Source organism: Furipterus horrens, unplaced genomic scaffold (genome assembly GCF_987537825.1).
Source record: "Furipterus horrens unplaced genomic scaffold, mFurHor1.1.pri manual_scaffold_4, whole genome shotgun sequence".
Taxonomy (NCBI): domain Eukaryota; kingdom Metazoa; phylum Chordata; class Mammalia; order Chiroptera; family Furipteridae; genus Furipterus; species Furipterus horrens.
The window spans coordinates 85,585,429-85,603,232 of NW_028327174.1; the positions used below are offsets into that span (position 1 = coordinate 85,585,429).

Consider the following 17,804-nt stretch of genomic DNA (forward strand, 5'->3'; position numbering starts at 1 on the left):
AATTGGGGATCATGGTAGGAGGGAATGGAATAGACGGAGAGAGGTTGGGAGGAACTGTATGCACAACTAATGGACATAATCTAAAAGGGGGGGACAACTGGAGGGAGGGGGGCCACCGGGTGGAGGGGAGCAGAGGGAAGGGAAATTGGCACAAATGTAATATTTTAATCAATAAAACACATTAAATCAAAAAAAAAATATATGCAGGAAAGAGTCTTGGCTGCCAGTATGGGAATATCATCAGTCTTTGTAATTTTGGCCAACTTGATGGGTGAAGAATGACTTGTTTGTAGCCCTTAGCATTTCTCTTTTCTTGAGTTGAGCACCTTTTCAAACGTTTATTAATAATTTGTGAAATGGCTCTTCAAAGCTTACCCTGATTTCTGACATCCCTCTTTCTAAGTTCCTTACTGGAGGAAACAAATAACAGAAAACCTGTATTTGTCATGAGTCCTCTGGTGTTGGACATGTTTTCTACTTGAATACTATAATCTTGAACGGGATGACAGTGGCACTTCTCCGCACAGTATGCTGTGTGACAACAAACTGCTGTCTGTCATGTGATATGAGATTCCATTTCTTCTTGGTTTGTTTGCTCCTAGGCTCCTGAAAGGTCCAGGCATCAAGCAGGGTAACATTTTCTTTGAAGGGGGAAGTACAGTTCAGATAGCACCCACCACTCACAACCTCTTAACTCACTGTCGTGGAATCAAACCAGTCTTCTGTTTCACAGGTTTATGAGTCTGGAGCTTGCCTCTCTGCTTGCCCAACATTCTATCTGCGGTGAAGGCGACAGGTAAGATACCTGTGTAAATGCACAGTCAGTGTAAACTCAGCAGTAACCACTCTTAGTTTAAAGCCTGAGCTGGGGTGTACTGAGGAGCTACTGATGCCTTTAATCGGGAAAACCTAGTAATAGTTTTCCTGCAGTCCTTTGGAGGAGGCCCTTGTGCCAACCTGGAAGTGCCCTCCATGCACACTGATTTTAGGGTGTACGATGAAAAACGGAAAAATAAACAGTAAATTACTGAACTCCGAGTATCTGGTCCCCGTGCTTCCCACCGGCATTTCCTCCAGCTCGTCTTGAATGGCCAGCTTTGCCCGCATTCTACTCACCGGGTAGGTACCACGAAGGTGGAGGCTTGGTCTGCGAGGGACCGAGTCGCTTGCATCCGCCTCCTGGCCCTGCTCCAGCCAATCCGGAGTCAATCTGTGCTGCTCGACTCCGAGCGCAGCCAATGGGCGTGGGCCCCGGCCCGCCCTTCGCGGAACCCTGCGCACATCAGCGCCCAGAGGCGGAAACAGCTGCTGTTGCCTGCGGAGCCTCCTGGCCAACACTACTTCAGTATGGCTATGGCTGCGACCGGCACGGTCCTCATCGTTGGCAGGTAACCAGCGCACACCGGGGGCCCGCCAGGGCGGGGGGCGGGGGGGGGGGCGGGAGGAGGGTCGGGAGGGCCGTGGAGCACTGTAGGATCTCTCTACGCTGACGCAGCGGCGGGTCGGAAAGCTGAATGCGCAGGCCGCGCGCAGAGGCGGTTTAGGGGACTCGCCCAGTGATGCCGCCTGCCTGCGATCCCAAGTAGAAGTGCCAGTCATTCTGTGTGGGCAACATGAAGTTTGTCTGCAGAACTGTGTTGTTGACCATTCCCATTTATGGAAAAGAAAACCAAGGTTAAGCAGTTTAGGTACCCAAGTCCACAGCCATTAAGGGACCGAAATGGAACGAACCCAACTGGTGTGTACGAAGGGAACGCGTTCTGTTCCCCACCGAGTCGCTGGAGCGGGAGGAACAGGTGCTTATCGAATACCTTGGCATGCCTAATTCTTGGTGGGAATGCGCCCTTTCCAGAGGGGAACGTTGGAACTCAGTTTGCTATTCCATCGAAATTTTTCTGGTTGGTGCTCCCACCCTTATTAAAATATTTCCTGCTATTTTTAATTTAAAAAAAAAAGGATATTTTTGTGTACCTTACCTTTGGTAAGCTCTCATAGCACTCTGTCCACATGTTGATACTTGCTATTGATAGTTAGAAGCACCTTTTGGGGGGTGGCCTTGTGTCCCTTTATGCCTCTAAAATGTTGACCTACCAGACACCCCCCCTCTCCTTCCCCCATAAGTTTTACGGTCCATTGAGGAGTCAGGATGCCTTATCAGCTGTTTTTTTTGATCACAGAGTAAGTGGCATTAACTGTGCCCTTGTCCCTTCCAGGCATGTGGGTGGGTGTAGCTGCCTAGGTACTTTGTACCATGCATGGTGACTGCTTGCCTTGCAGTTTTGATGTCCAGGGCTGGATGTTGTATGTCTCCCACCATGCCTTGGAGTGGTGTTCTGTCTGCACCTAATCAAGCAGGAAGGAGCATAGTTTCTGGTAGGATCTGAGGTTGGCAAGTCAGTTTATTTCTGATTCCTTGAGAGAAGGTAACAAGGAATTAGATGGGGATGGCAAACTATAATGACCACAGGACTTAGCACAGGATAGAAAGTCGTGCCTATTCCCACACCTTCAGCACCTCAGCAGACACCAATCTCTGTTTCTAGGGTAGTGCTGCTTTCCTGCCCTTCATCCCTTTCTCATTCCATCTCTTCTCCTTTCCTTCTTTCTCTTTCCGGGTCCCATAGGTAATTTCAAAAAACATCCATTTACATTCCCTAAAACCTGGTTGAGTTTCATTCTTGGATTTCAACTGACTAAAAAATACATGGTATTTCAATTTCAGAAACCTGTCAGGCCATTGTTTTTCCATCAATACCAGACAGCCGCCTGAAAGTCCTTGCTAAAAATATAGTCTTTGTTTAATTCTTCATTGATCTTTTCATGAAGGCCACTCTTCTTCAGGGCCACTTAGCTTTTCTGTGAGCCCCAAAGCAAGTCCCTTCAGAATCGTGGGCTTGAGAGTGTAAGAGTGTACATTTGAAGAATTAAGACGGGTCCAGGGCTGTGGGAACATAAAGAGAGGGAAAATTTGGTAATGATAGCTTTAAAAAATGGGAGTAGAAATGGATATCCTGAAGAGAGATTGGCATTTGGGTGATGTCCTCAGACATTCATTTCTGCTGGCCTTACACATCTACAGAGGAGCTTAATCCTGTATATAATACTGTTGTTTCTGAGTAACTGTGTTTATTAAGAAACCTCATGTAAATTGGAGTCAGGAGAGCCTGTAGAGGGAGCTCTCCTACCCTATTCACACAATGTCAGTTACCCCAAATAGGAAATTTGTTGTAAATTTCCCACATTCTAAAATTTGCTGAATGTAACCCTGTAATGTCATTTAACACATTCCTCTGTTCCTTTATTTCCAGTATATCTGAAACAGTGGGCAAAATGTAGTAGTTAGGACTCAAGAGTTAGACTACTGGGGTTCACCTCACCTCCAGAACTTAAAGCCTATATTATTGTAACCTGCCTATGTCTTCGTTTTCTTTTGTATAAAATGGAATAATAATAGCACTGACCTTGTAGGATGGTTGTAAAAGAATAACAGAGGTGAGATACATAACATGTTTAATGTTGCCTGGTACCTGATACATGCTCCAGTGCCGGTCGTGATAGCAATAAATTATTTATTTGAAGATACAGGGGAACCATTACTGGTCTTCAGGGTAAGTGACTTGCCTAAGACAATGGTCAGATGAAGGTTCCCATAGGGGCCTGTCATGTGTATGCCATCCTGGCACCTCCCTACTGTAACTTTTGTTTCACTGTGAGTGTGTGTTAACTACCTGTCTGGTGGTGCTCCATGTGAAATATAAATGCTGGACTGGAGTTGAGAATTAAGGAGTTCCTAGTGGAAACAGATAACACTTAAAATCAATACAGCTATCAAAATGTGTAATTTTAAGACATCAAATACTTTAAGAATAGGATGCTGTATAATTTTAAAAAATTTACTCTGGGTTAAGAATGAAAAACTGTTTAATTACTAAGTTAACTGGAAGCCTCCCTTGATTTTCTTTCCCTTTAGTGGCGTCATTGGGCGAAGCTGGGCTATGTTGTTTGCCAGTGGAGGCTTCAGGGTGAAACTGTATGATATTGAGCAGCAGCAGATAACAAACGCCCTGGAAAACATCAGGTAAGCAGTTTGTACCTCGGGGAGGAGCACTGACTGTTGCTCTCCGTGGGTCTCATTTATCACACTCTCAAGGCCATCAACCTCTGTGACTTCACTCTTTCACTTCACAGCTGTTACACTGCCATTGAGCTGGTAAAGGCCAGGCCTACAGCATTTGAGACCTGAACTAAGAAGAGGCTTAAGTTGTAAGCATAGGACCCTTAGGGTTGTAAAGATTTGTGATGGGAGTAGGGGAGCTAAATATAAATCTCAGGCTACCAGTCTGAGTGGGTTTGTAAACTCTTGCTGTGTTGTACGGGGTTGCAGATCTGGGTGTCCTGCCTTCTCTCTGGGCAGGCGAGCTGGCTTTCGGCATGTGAGAGCCGCAATTGTATGGGCAATACATCTTAGGAACAGAGATGTATTTGAGATTTGTTTTGACCTATTGATCTAATGACAGCAGGACCCAGATTAACTGTGATATCTGTAGTAGATAAAGTTGTGAAAGTAGGTGAGCTTACCAGATGCCGAGGGGTGAGTTTTAGGTTTAACCACAGGGTATAGAAGAAGAATAGGAGCCAAAGGGGAAAGAATGAGAATGGGGAGGTCAGAGATAGAAGGGCCAAGCTAATGCAATGTGACGGAAGGCAAGGTGCCCAGATTCCCACCTATCTGAGATGACAGTCACTGAACACAATTTGACCATCTCAGATGTTGTTTTGTTCCGGTGGTTATTATCCTTCTTTGGGGGCTATCCATGGATGTGTAACTTGAATTTACATTTTTGTATAACAGAAATATACTTTATCATTTACTTTATGAAAAGACTAATATATAGGGTATGATGTCAGGCCAAAGGCATCAAGAAATTATATACCTGAGTCCAATTATGTTGTGTAACAAATTAAGAATATGTAAGTTTCTTCTTACATATAGTGACATGTAGCAAATGTCAAGATAAAATGTCTATTAACAAAAACCCCCCAAAAAAAGAAAAAGAAAAAAGAAACAACTACTATAAAGCTATGCCCTCCTCCCTGCACCAATGCTTTATTCTATACTGTTATGGAAGGAAGAGGAACTGACATAAACACATACTAAATTCCAGGCATGTGCTATTTACTAAGGATACACAGAGGAACAAGACAGATACAGTCCTGTCCACCATGGAGCTTATAGTCTAGTAATCTTACCATATTAATTCTCATCGTAAACCCAATGAGGCAGATATTATTGCCATTATTTTATGAGAAAAGTTAGGTCTATGAATGGTCAATAACCTGCCCACAGACCCAGTAAGATACAAGATTTTAGTTATAGTCTATCTACATATTTTTAAATCATTTTTATTCTTTTTCTATTACAATTGTCTCAATTTTTCCCTGTTTGCCCTTGTCCTCCCATCCTAACCCCTGCTTCCGCAGTCAGTTCTTACACTGTTATCCATACCTGTGAGTCCTAGGGCAAAGGAAATAAAGGAAAAAAAGAAATGCAACTACATTAAACTAAAAAGTTTCTGCAAGGCTAAAGAAACCATCATCAAATGAAAATGGAACTGACCCTATGGGAGAGCATATTTGCCAATGATAAATCAGACAAGGGTTTGATCTCCAAAATATATGAAGAACTCATACAACTCAACACCAGGAAGACAATCAATCCAATTAAAAAATGGACAAAGGTCTTGGACAGACACTTTTCCAAGGAGAACATAGACATGGCCCATAGGCATATGAAAAGATGCTCAACATCAGTAGCCATTGGAGAGATGCAAATTAAAACCACAATGAGATATCATCTCACACCTGCCAGAATGGTTATCGTTAATAAATCAACGAATAACAAGGCTGGAGAGGATGTAGTGCACTGTTGGTGGGAATGCAGACTGGTGTAGCCATTGTGGAAAACAGTATGGAATTTCCTCAAAAACCTAAAAATGGAACTGCCCTTTGATCCAGTGATTCCACTCCTGGAAATATACCTTAAGAACCCCAAATCACCAATTCAGAAGAACCTATGCACCCCTATGTTCATAGCAGTGCTATATACAATAGCCAAGTGCTGGGAACAGCCTAAGTGCCCATCAGTAAATGAGTGGATCTATCTACATGTTAAGAGTGGGTCTGAGTTCCTCAGCATTCATCTATACTATTTGCTTTATATAAGTCCTGCAAATACTTCTTTAAATATAATATCTGATATATGCAATTAGATAGATCACTTATGCTAGTTTAGGAAGAAGACAATAAAGTGAATATTTATAAACCTACAACACAATTTGGGACCTAGAACATTATCAATACCCTGTGTGTTTGATCCTCCTGCCTTCCCACCAGAAGCAACAGATATCCTTTATTTTGTATTTACCATTACTTTGCTTAAAAAATAGTTTTATAATATCTATCTATCCCCAAATAATATATGGTTTTATTTTGCTCAGTTTTATGCTTTATCAAAGTATTTCTGAGATTCATATATGTTGCTTATAGCTATAGAACATCTGTTTTCATTACTGTATAATATGCTGTGGTGTGACTTTGCTATAATTTATTTCTCTTTTATCCTTTTGATGAACATTAGAACTGTTTCCAGTTTGGGGCATGTGTCCCTCAGTGCATGAGTGCAAGAGTGTCTACAGGGTACATACTGAAGACTGAGATTACTGGGCTTATTTTTCCTTCTGGGATTATGATTATATGCATATTAAACCAATTTATTAATAACTTTTAACCTGTCTTTGTATTTTCTTTCTCTCATTCTCTTTGAAATATATTCTGGATACACTTTTTAGATCTTTCTTCCACTTCACTAACTCTAGTTTTAGCTGTGTCTGATCTGCTGTTTAAATCATCCACTGAGTTTATTTCAAAAATTAAATTTTTATTTAAAAGTTTTATTTGCAACTTCTGGCCAAGATGGAGAACTAGACAGACACATTGCATCTCCCTCCACAAATAAGAAGGAATACAACTACCTCAAAACTAGAGACAACTAGAAGTTCCAGGAAATCAAGCTGCATGGAAATCCAACAAACAAAGATATAAAGAAGAAATACTCATCCAGATAGGTAGGAAGGGCAGAGCTGGGGCAGAGAAGACATGGTGTGGTGGAGGTGGCAGCAGTGGCAAGCTGGTGGAAAGCACAGTCACACATATAAAAAAGTTGGGAGGGACACCTTGGGAGCACTCCCAGCACGAGACCACACTGTGCAGCTCATGGACCCAGCACCAAGGAAAATAGAGCCTCATTGCTTCTGACTGTGCAAATCAGTGGGGGCTGGGGCAGAGGAAGAAACTGCCAGTCTTTCAGCAGAGTTCGCCTGTTTAAAGGGCCTCCACGGTCCTAGAACGTCTACAGACCCACCCACTCTGGGAACAACGGCCAGGGCAACAGCTGGAGAAGTGGCAGTCCCAACAAAGTGGGAGAAGTGCCTGGAAAAGGGGTGAGTGCTGAGCAAGCAGCATTGTTCCCTCTCAGGCCCCTCCCCCCGCAATAGCACAACAATGTGGTAAAACAGGTCACCCTATACTGACGAATCCTGAAGGCTCCGCCCCTTACAATGTAACAGGAGCGACAGCTTACCTAAGACACAGAGGCAAACAAACACAGCAGCCAAGATGAGGAGACTAGAGAAGTATGGCCCAAAAGAGGGAACGGCTTAAGGTTCCAGTGGGAGAACTAAGCGACTAGGAGATAGCCACCCTAACAGGCGAGGAGATAGCCAATCTAACAGATGCAGAGATCAAAACACTGGTGATAAAGATGCTCACAGGCTTGACAGATATACTTAAGTACAGCAAACGTGTAAGGGAAGAAGTGAAGGCTATGCTAAGTGAAATGAAGGAAAATCCACTCAAAACCAGTGGTGAAGGGAAGGAAACCAGGGTTCAAATTAATGATTGGGAACATAAGGAAGAAAAAAACAGTCAACCAGTACAGAATGAGGACACAAGAATTGAAAAAAATGAGGAGAGGCTTAGGAACCTGTGGGACAACTTTAAATATGCCAACATCCGAACCATAGGGATGTCAGGAGAAGAGGAAGAGCAAGAAATTGAAAACTTATATGAGAAAATAATGAGGGAAAACTCTCCGAATTTGGCAAAGGAAATAGACATACAAGTCCAGGAAGCACAGAGAGTCCCAAACAAGCTAAACCCAAAGAGGACCACACTAAGACACATCATAATTAAAATGCCAAAGGTTAAAGATAAAGAGAGAATCTTAAAAGCTGAGAGTTACCTACAAAGGGGTGCCTGTAAGACTATCAGCTGATTTCTCAGTAGAAACTTTGCAGGCAAGAAGGGACTGGCAAGCAATATTTAATGTGATGAAAAGCGAGGACCTACAACTAAGATTACTCTATCCAGCAAAGCTATCGTTTAGAATGGAAGGGCAGATAAAGTACTTCCCAGACAGGTAAAGCTAAAGGTGTTCATCATCACCAAGCCATTAGTATATGAAATGCTAAAGGGACTTATTTAAGAAAAAGATCAAAACCATGAACAATAAAATGACAACAAACTCATAGCTCTCAACAACTGACTCTAAAAAATAAAAACAAAAACAAACTAAGCGAACAACCAGAACAGGAACAGAATCATAAGTATGGGGATTATTTGGAGGGTTATCAGCTGGGAGGGAGGAGGGGGAGAAATGGGGAAATGGTGCAGGTATTAAGAAGCATAATTGGTTGGTACAAAGTAGACGGGGAAGTTAAGAATAATATAGGAAATGGTGAAGTCATAGAACTTTTATGCACGATCCATGGACATGAACTAAGGGGTGTGGCATTGCTGGAGGGAAGGAGTGTACTGGTAGGAGGGGAGCAAAGGGAAATGAAATTGGGACAACTGTAACAACATAATCAATAAAATATACTTTTAAAAAGTTTTATTTGCTTCTTTCCAAATATACCTGTTTACTTTTAATAGTTTCTCTATGTTTGCTCGTTCTTTGTGGCTCCACTTTTCAAATTTTTGAACATTTAATAATATTGTTTTATACTATGTACCAATACCCAAAATTGTCTTAGATCAGAATCTTCAGGATCAGGTCCTGAGATGAGGGTTCCTGAGTCTGTGGTTGATTAAGGAAGTGTTCCCAGGAGAGCCAGTGTGACAATGAGGGGACAGGATAAGGAAGACAAAGAAGCCAGCTGAGGGCATATTTCAGAAATTCCAGGCTCATCAAGATTCCAGGGGATTTCTGGAGCATGAAGTACCCTGCACAGTCTGTCACCCCTGAAGGCAAGTGAGCTTAGCAGTCACTTCCTGGGGTCCCTCCTTGATTGGTGTGAACTCATGCACTTCCAGGTCTCTGGTCTGGGTCTGGTCTAGGTTTACTCAGAGGGAGAGGGCAAGTGTGAGCCTTTAGCAACAAAAAAATTCAAAAGCTGGGGTTGGACCCACTTCTGATTAAAGGGATTCAGAGATCTGGGTGGAATACCAATGGCCTCCACTATAGAAATCATTGGGGGTTTTAAATAAAATAATATTTTTTCCTGACTGACTTATTCCTACTTTCGTTCATTAAAAATTGCTGATTGAGGGACTTCTGGCCAAGATGGAGGCGTAGACAGACATGCTGCATCTCCCTCCACAACTAAGAAGGAATAAAACTACCTCAAAACTAGAAACAACCAGAAGTTCCAGAAAATCAAACTGCATGGAAGTCCAGCAAACAAAGATATAAAGAAGAAATACTCATCCAGACAGGTAGGAAGGGCGGAGCTTGGACAGAGAGGATGCGGTGTGCTGGCAGCAGCAGCAGTGGCAGAGGCAGGCCAGCAGAAAGCAGTCACATGTTTTAAAGTCAGGAGGACACTTGGGGAGCGTTCCCAGCTCCTTGCCAGACCTCACAGCTCATGGTCCCAGCACTGGGGAAAATCAAGCCTCATTGTTTCTGACTGTGCATACCAGTGGGGGTTGGGGTGGAGCCAGAAACTGCGGGTCTCAGCAGAGTCCACTTGTTTAAAGGGCCCCCACGGTCCTAGACCGTCCACAGACCCACCCACTCTGGGAACGACGGCCAGGGCAGCAGCTAGAGAGGCTCCAGTCCGGTGCGGAAGTGGGAGAGGTGCCTGGAAAGGGGTGAGTGCTGGGCAGGCGGCATTGTTCCCTCTAGGACCCCTCTCCCAAATACTGCGCCACAATGTGGTGAAACAGGTCACCCTATACTGATGAATCCCTAAGGCTCCGCCCCTTACCAGGTACAGGAGTGACAGATCTACCTGGGACGCAGAGGCAAACAAACACAGGGCCTGTCAGAATGAGGAGACGGAGAAATATGGCCCAAAATGGGGAATGGATCAGGGTTCCAGTGGGAGAACTAAGCAATGAGGAGATAGCCAACCTAACAGATGGGGAGATAGCCAGCCTAACAGGTGCAGAATTCAAAACACTGGTGATAAAGATGCTCAGAGACTTGACAGATATGCTTGAATACAGCAAACGCATAAGGGAAGAAGTGAAGGCTATGCTAAATGAAACGAAGGAAAATCCACACAAAACCAATGGTGAAGGTAAGGAAACCGGGGCTCAAATAAATAATTTGGAACATAAGGAAGAAAATAACAGTCAACCAGTGCAGAATGAGGAAGCAAGAATTGAAAAAAATGAGAAAAATTTCCCAAAATTTGTGAAAGAGATGGACATACAGGTCCAGGAAGCACGGAGGGTCCTGAGTGAGCTGGACCCAGAGGGGACCACACCAGGACGCATCATGATTGAAATGCCAAAGGGAAAGATAAAGGCAGAGTCTGAGGGCAGCAAGAAAGAAGCAGAGAGTTGCCGACAGGGGGTTGCCTATAGGACTATCAGCTGATTTCTCAGAGGATGCTTTGCAGGCAGGAAGGGACTGGCAAGCAGTATTCAATGTGATGAAAGGCAACCTGCAACCAGGACTACTCTATCCAGCAAGGCTATCACTTGGAATGGAAGGGCAGATGAAGTGCTTCCCAGACAAGGTGAAGCTAAAGGAGTTCATCATCTCCAAGCCATTATTATATGAAATGTCAAAGGGGCTTACTTAAGAAAAAGAAGATCAAAACTATGAACACTAAAATGACAACAAACTCACAACTATCAACAACTGAATCTAAAAAATAAAAACAAAATCCAACTAAGCAAACCAGAATAGAACAGAATCATAGGTATGGGGATTATTTGGAGGGTTATTAGCTGGGATGGGGGAGGGGGAGATATCTGGATATGGTTTAGGGATTAAGAAGCATAATTGATTTGTACAAAATAGGGGGAAGTTAAGAATAACATCGGAAATGATGAAGCTATAGAACTTATATGCACGACCCATGGATGTGAACTAAGGGGGGTGGGATTGCTGGAGGAAAGGAGGGTACTGGGCAGAGAGGAGCAAAGGGAAAAAAAATTGGAACTACTGTAACAACATAATCAATAAAATATACTTAAAAGAAATTGCCGATTGAGCTCATCTTAGCCCTGGGGGTTTAGTAGTAAGCATAGTAGACTAAGATTTCTGATCTTGAGGATTCACTTTCTACAGGGAGAGGGAAGATTGAGAAGTAGGTTGTCCAAAATGAATTCCTGAAATATACGGTGTAACAGATCAGTGTTGAAGACACCATCAGTGGGCCACACTTGGTGTGCAGCCTGTTTTTTGTATCCCATGAGCTCAGATTGGTTTTATATTTTCAAGGTTTATAAAATAAAAAAAGAATATGTAACAGAGACCTTATGTGGCCACAAAGCCTAAAATATCACTATGTGGCCTTTTATGGAACAACTTTCTTGAGCCCTGAGTTAAATAATTGAGATTTCAACATGTAGGTTTTTCCCCCATGCCATCACACAATTCTCTGACACCAGCTGGGTATCCTACAATCAACCTGTATGGAGGCAGCATCAGATTTCATAGGTTAAGGGCTCAGTTCCATGAGACCATCATCCTCCATTTCAGATGCCAAGTTGTCACCTGGGCTTCTGGCCAACTGGCTATAAATCAGAGTACCCACCACCACTGCTAAGGTTCGATTAATTTGCTAGAGAAGCTCACAGAACATGGGAAACCAGTGTACTTACTAGATCACCTGTTTATTATAATAAAATGATATACTTAGGAACAGCAAGATAGAGAGATGCATGGAGCAAGATTTGTGGAAAGGGATGTTGAGCTTCTATGCTCTCTGGAGTGCCATTCTCCCCAAATCTCCCTGTGTTCACCAACCCAGATCTCCGAACCCTGTCCTTTTGGCGTTTTATATAGGCTTTATTTCATGGGCATGATTGATTAAATCGTGGGCCATTGGTGATTGAACTCATTCTCTCCCTCCCTTATTAGGGCTGATAGCTCATTTCTTTTAGCTGAGTAATATTCCATCGTCTCGATATAGCAGAGTTATCTTATCCACTCATGTATTGAAATACATCTTGGTTGCTTCCAAGTTTGACAATTATGAATAAAGCATCTGTGTGCAGGTTTTGGTGTGGACAAAAGTTTCATATCTTTTATTAAATACTGAAGAGCATGAACACTGGATCATATGTTAAGAATATGTTTACTTTTATAAGAAACCACCAAACTGTCTTTCAAAGTGGCTGCACCATCTTGCATTTCCAATAGCAATGCGTGAGTTCCTGTTACTCCACATTCTCCCCAGTGTTTGGTATTGTTGGTGTTCTGGATTTTGGCTGTTCTGTTAGGTGTGTAGTGGTATCTCATTTTAATTTGAATTTCCCCGATGACATATGATGTGAGAACCTTTTCACATGCTTATTTGCCATTTATATGTCTTCTTTGAGTTATTTTTCTTTTTTCTTTTTTTTATTAAAGGGGGAGCTTTGAAAATTATCCTTAATTATGTTCTTGTGAATCCCTGATATATAAAATTTGTTCTTATGCAGGATCCTGTGATTTTGTAAACAGAAGTCCTTCAGAATTTCTGGTCCACGATCATGTTGGAAGTGGAAATCTTTAAACCTTTAGATAAATTTTAAACCTCAATAAAAACAGCTCAAAACCGTATATTCTATTGTAATGCAGAAGAAAGTACAATTGACACAACATGGGGTTGAACTGCGTGGCTCTACTTAATATGTAGGTTTTTTCAGTAAATACCTGTACTGTTTTTGATCCATGGTTGGGAGCCTGAGGATGCCGAGGCCTGACTGTATGCATTGATCTGTGCCATGCTATATAGGGGACTTGAGGATCCACAGACTTTGTTATCTGCAGGGGTCCTGGAACCAATCCCCATGCATACTGAGGGACAGTTTAAGTTCTAGGAGAGTCAAAAGTTGTATGTGGATTTTCAGCTGGGGGTGTGCGTGTCATGCCCCCAATCCCTACATTGTTCAAAGGTCAGTGGTACACACCTCTTGAGAGAACATGGACTAGTCATAAAAAAGGAACCAAGAAGTAAAAGGCTTTCCTTAGACTGAGTCCAAGTGTTTTTAAAAGCCATCGAGGTATGAAACAAGGCAGCACAAAGAACTTGCTATTTGATTTCATGCAGGTGGTGTAGGGAGTAATAGGAAGTAATTTATTGATAATGAAAAACCATTAAGGGGAATGCAGTTGTACAGAACTTGAAGGAACTTATGGTATTTCTAAATAAGTAAAATTCCACCTGCTTGGTTAAATTTTTTTCTTACTACCATGTTAAGTGGTTTGTGTAGGAGAGAGTACAGCAAACTCCATTTGGGAAATGGTAGTTGATGGTAATGCTGGTCTTATATGAGGCCTGTTCGGAAAAAGTCTAGCCATTGTTAATATAATGAGAACAGCTTGCCCGACATTGATGTAACCTGGCAGCCAAGGAGAAGGTACTGGAATGCGCATGTGTGAACAATGACAACTTTACTGTACTAGTCAGTGGGGACAGTACATGCCGCTGAGTGTGCATGTGTGCTGTGTGGCTGTCACATTCAAAATGATTGAGCAAATAGAGCAACGAATCTGCATCAGATTTTGCATTAAGCTTGAACATTCCACCACGGAAACTATTCGGGTGATTCAGAAGGCCGCAGCTATGAGCAAATAACTGGTGATTGGCAGCTTCATCGCGATAACATGCCTGTTCATGCATCACATCTTGTGCATTTTTTTGGCAAACATCAAATCACCCAGGTGTTTCAGCCCCTGCACAGCCCAGATTTGGTGCCCTGGGACTGCTGGCTTTTCCCAAAACTAAAATCACTTTTGAAAGGGAAGAGATGGGGCAGCTGATGGAATTTGGGAGAACTGTGTGAGGTCCCAAGGTGCCTACTTTGAATGGGAGTGGCGTGTCATTGTCCTATGAACAGTGTTTCTTGTATTTTGAATCTTCTTCAATAAATGGCTATTTTGCATAGTACATGGCTGGATACTTTCTGGACAGCCTTGGTACTCTTAGGTGGTGATACTGACTTTTCAGCAGGCCTGGACTTTAAATTGTTTTTTCTGGTGCTAGTGTCTATGGTAGGTGGGTTTGGAGCTAAGAGATATTAGCTCAATTGTCACAGACCTCTGACCAGCGGGGTCCATGGCATTGTGGATGAAATGAATAAATGCACATGGACTGCAAGAATCCTGTGGAGAAGAGGGGACAAAACTGCCCACTCTCTAAAGGAGAAAGCATGGTTTGCCCCTGCCTGAACAGGCTTTTATTAACTCTTTAGGTGGATTTCATTCAAGAAAGTTATAAATTATTGTGCCAGTTATTCCCTTATATGATTATTACTTTTATATAACAGAGAAAAGAATGTTATACATGCATGGATGATAAGGATAACTGATCTAGCTACATCCTGTCCTTGCAAAATCAGCCCAGAATAGGCCGTAAGAAACTGCATCAAGGTTTCATGCTGAACATCTGTTGTTCTCAGCCCAGAATGAGGGAGTCCTTTAGCAGAAAGCAGGCTTTAAAGCTATTATAGAAATGCAGGCCTGATTCCCCACGGGAAAACCGGTATGTGGAGTGGGTCCTGTGTGCCACCACGCTCCCAGTGGTTTTCTAAATCTGGGGCTGAGCTACATTTGCCACCACCAAGTAACCTGGGTCCCCATACTCAATAACTGGCCTGGGGTTGGAGGAGAGAAGAGCTTGGGGAAGAGGAGACCCCTGAACCTCTGATTAATCCATGCTTTAAGTCAGCTCAGCCTGGGCTGCAAACCAGGGGTTGACACACTTTTCCTATAAAGGCCAGACAGTAAATATTTTAGGCCTTTCGGGTCATATGGTTTCTGTAGTACCTCCTTATAGCGTAAAAGCCATTGTAGACAATATGTAGGCAAGTGGGCATGGCTGTGTTCCAATAGAACTTAATGGATTAACACTGAACTTTGGAATTCATATCATTTTCACATATCACAAAGTATTATTATTCTTTTGATTAAAAAAAATTTCAACATATAAAAACTTTTTATGTCACAAACTCTCTTTGTGTCACAGGCCATATACCAGACAGCGGTGCAGGTTTAGCCAGTGGGCTATATATAGCTTACCGACCTTTGCTCCACACCTTTCAACTCTATTATCATTTCATCTTTTATTTCATAAAGCCAATTCCAACTCAGTTGTGGCCAAGAGAAAACTCTGAGTTACCTAAATGAAAAGTTCTTTGTTCTATATCATGGAATAGTTGTATTTTAGGCCTTTTTTTTTAGACATATCATTAAAGGTTTTGGTCACTTTTAAAGTTCTTCCAGGCATCAGAGAATACATGGGGAAATTGTGGGTAGGTTTTTTTTTTTTTTAAGGTCATATGATAGGTTTTCTTGTTATTCTGTTACTTTGCTTGATGGGAAACTAATATTTCTTAGTGTTACTGGTGCCCAATTAGATTAGATATCAGTTTGTAAGACTTTTAAACCAAAAATTTCAAAAATAATTTATTACTTTTAGCTGCCTTATTGTAGAAAAAGCAAATGTACTGAATTCTTATGTATCTAAGACTTAAAAAGAGTACACATAGCTTTCTCGAGAGCAGTGACTGAATCCTTACAACTGACATTTTAGCTGAGATAATGTAAATAGGGAGAACTGGTTGTACCTCTTTGGCTGGACGTAGGGAATCTCAGGGTATATTCTGACTGACTACCTCTTTCTTCTTGAGTTATTGTGTGCAAAGAGCTGCAGGAAAATCAGGTTGAAGAGTGTCATGTTGCCTTCCTAGGGAGTACTTAATTTTTGGTCTTGTGACTGAAGGAAAGCCACTGCTTTCCCTTCTTAAATCAAAAGATTTTCTAATATGCCTCTCTTATACAGAGAGAGGCCAAGTTAAGAGAATTGAGTCCAAAACTTATTTTTGTAATTATTTTGGTCAGTAAGGTGAGTTCTGAGTTTCAAAGTTTTTTCAGCCAGGAAAGAATTACTATTGCTTCTTTCAGCCAGTAAACGGTGTCAGACTACAGGTTAACTGTGGTGCCTGCTCATACCAGCAACAGCACTGTGTGTTGGCTGTAGTCCTCATGTGGTCAGGAACACAAGATTAAAATGTTCCTGCCCATGTATTTGGCATAAAGTGTAAGGAGAACCTTTTGTTAAGAACTATAAATAATGTATCTTTCTAATTGGGTTGAACTGACTGAAGGGGCAGAATAGTTTGTGCCCAATGGCTGTCCTTTTATGACACTCTGGTGGTCTGCATCCATCCATTCCACCAGGCTGTGAGCTTCACGAGGACTTCCTTACCCTTATTATTCAGATGTTATGTGATATCTGTGAGAGCTATGTGAGCACAGAAATAGCAACAAGCACATTTCTTTTTTTGTATATGTGTGTGTTGGAGAATTTTTTTCCTTAAGTATATTTTATTGATTATGTTGTTACAGTAGTTCCAATTTTATCCCCCTTTGCTCCCCTCTGCCCAGTACCCCCCTTCCCTCCAGCAATCCCACCTTCATAGTTCATGTCCATGGGTCATGCATATAGGTTCTTTGGCTTCACCCTTTCCTATATTATTCTTAACGTCCCCATGTCTATTTTGTACCAACTGGTTATGCTTTTTAGTCCCTGTACCATATATATCCACATTTCTCCCCCTCCCCTCTCCCAGCTATAATGCTCCAAATAATCCCCATACCTACGATTCTGTTCCTATTCTGGTTTGTTTAGTTGGATTCTGTTTCTATTTTTTAGATTCAGTTGTTGATAGTTGTGAGTTTGTTGTCATTTTAATGCTCATAGTTTGATCTTCTCTTTCTTAAGTAAGTCCCTTTGACATTTCATATAATAATGGCTTGGTGATGATAAACTCCTTTAGCTTCACCTTGTCTGGGAAGCACTTCATCTTCCCTTCCATTCCAAATGATAGTTTTGCTGGATAGAGTAATCTTGGTTGTAGGTTGCCTTTCATCACATTGAATACTATTTGCCAGTCCCTTCTTGCCTGCAAAGTGTCCTCTGAGAAATCAGCTGATAGTCCTATAGGTACCCCCCTGTAGGCAACTCTCTGCCTCTCTCTTGCTGCCCCCAGGACTCTCTTTATCAATTATGATGTGTCCAGGTGTGGTCCCCTCTGGGTACAGCTTGCCTGGGACCCTCCTTGCTTCCCAGACCTGTATGTCCATCTCCTTCACAAAATTTGGGAAGTTTTCTTTATTTTTTTCAATTCTTGCTTCCTCATTCTGCACTGGTTGACTTTTTCTCTTCCTTATGTTTCAAATCATTGATTTGAACCCTGGTTTCCTTTCCTTCACCATTGGTTTTTGTGTGGATTTTCCTTTGTTTCACTTAGCATAGCCTTCACTTCTTCTTTTATGCATTTGCTGTAATTCTGTTTGCAGA

At 42.1% G+C, this 17,804-nt stretch overlaps 1 protein-coding gene across 1 annotated transcript in view; it reads left to right on the forward strand.

The window, feature by feature from the left end:
• Positions 1 to 1,276: 1,276 nt before the first annotated feature.
• Positions 1,277 to 17,804, forward strand: part of CRYL1 (crystallin lambda 1) — a 130,108-nt gene continuing 113,580 nt past the window's right edge. The window contains exons 1-2 of the mRNA XM_090273703.1: positions 1,277 to 1,388; positions 3,971 to 4,078. Coding sequence (XP_090129829.1) covers positions 1,348 to 1,388; positions 3,971 to 4,078 — 149 coding nt within the window. The 5' untranslated portion in view covers positions 1,277 to 1,347. The remainder of the gene's footprint in view (positions 1,389 to 3,970; positions 4,079 to 17,804) is intronic.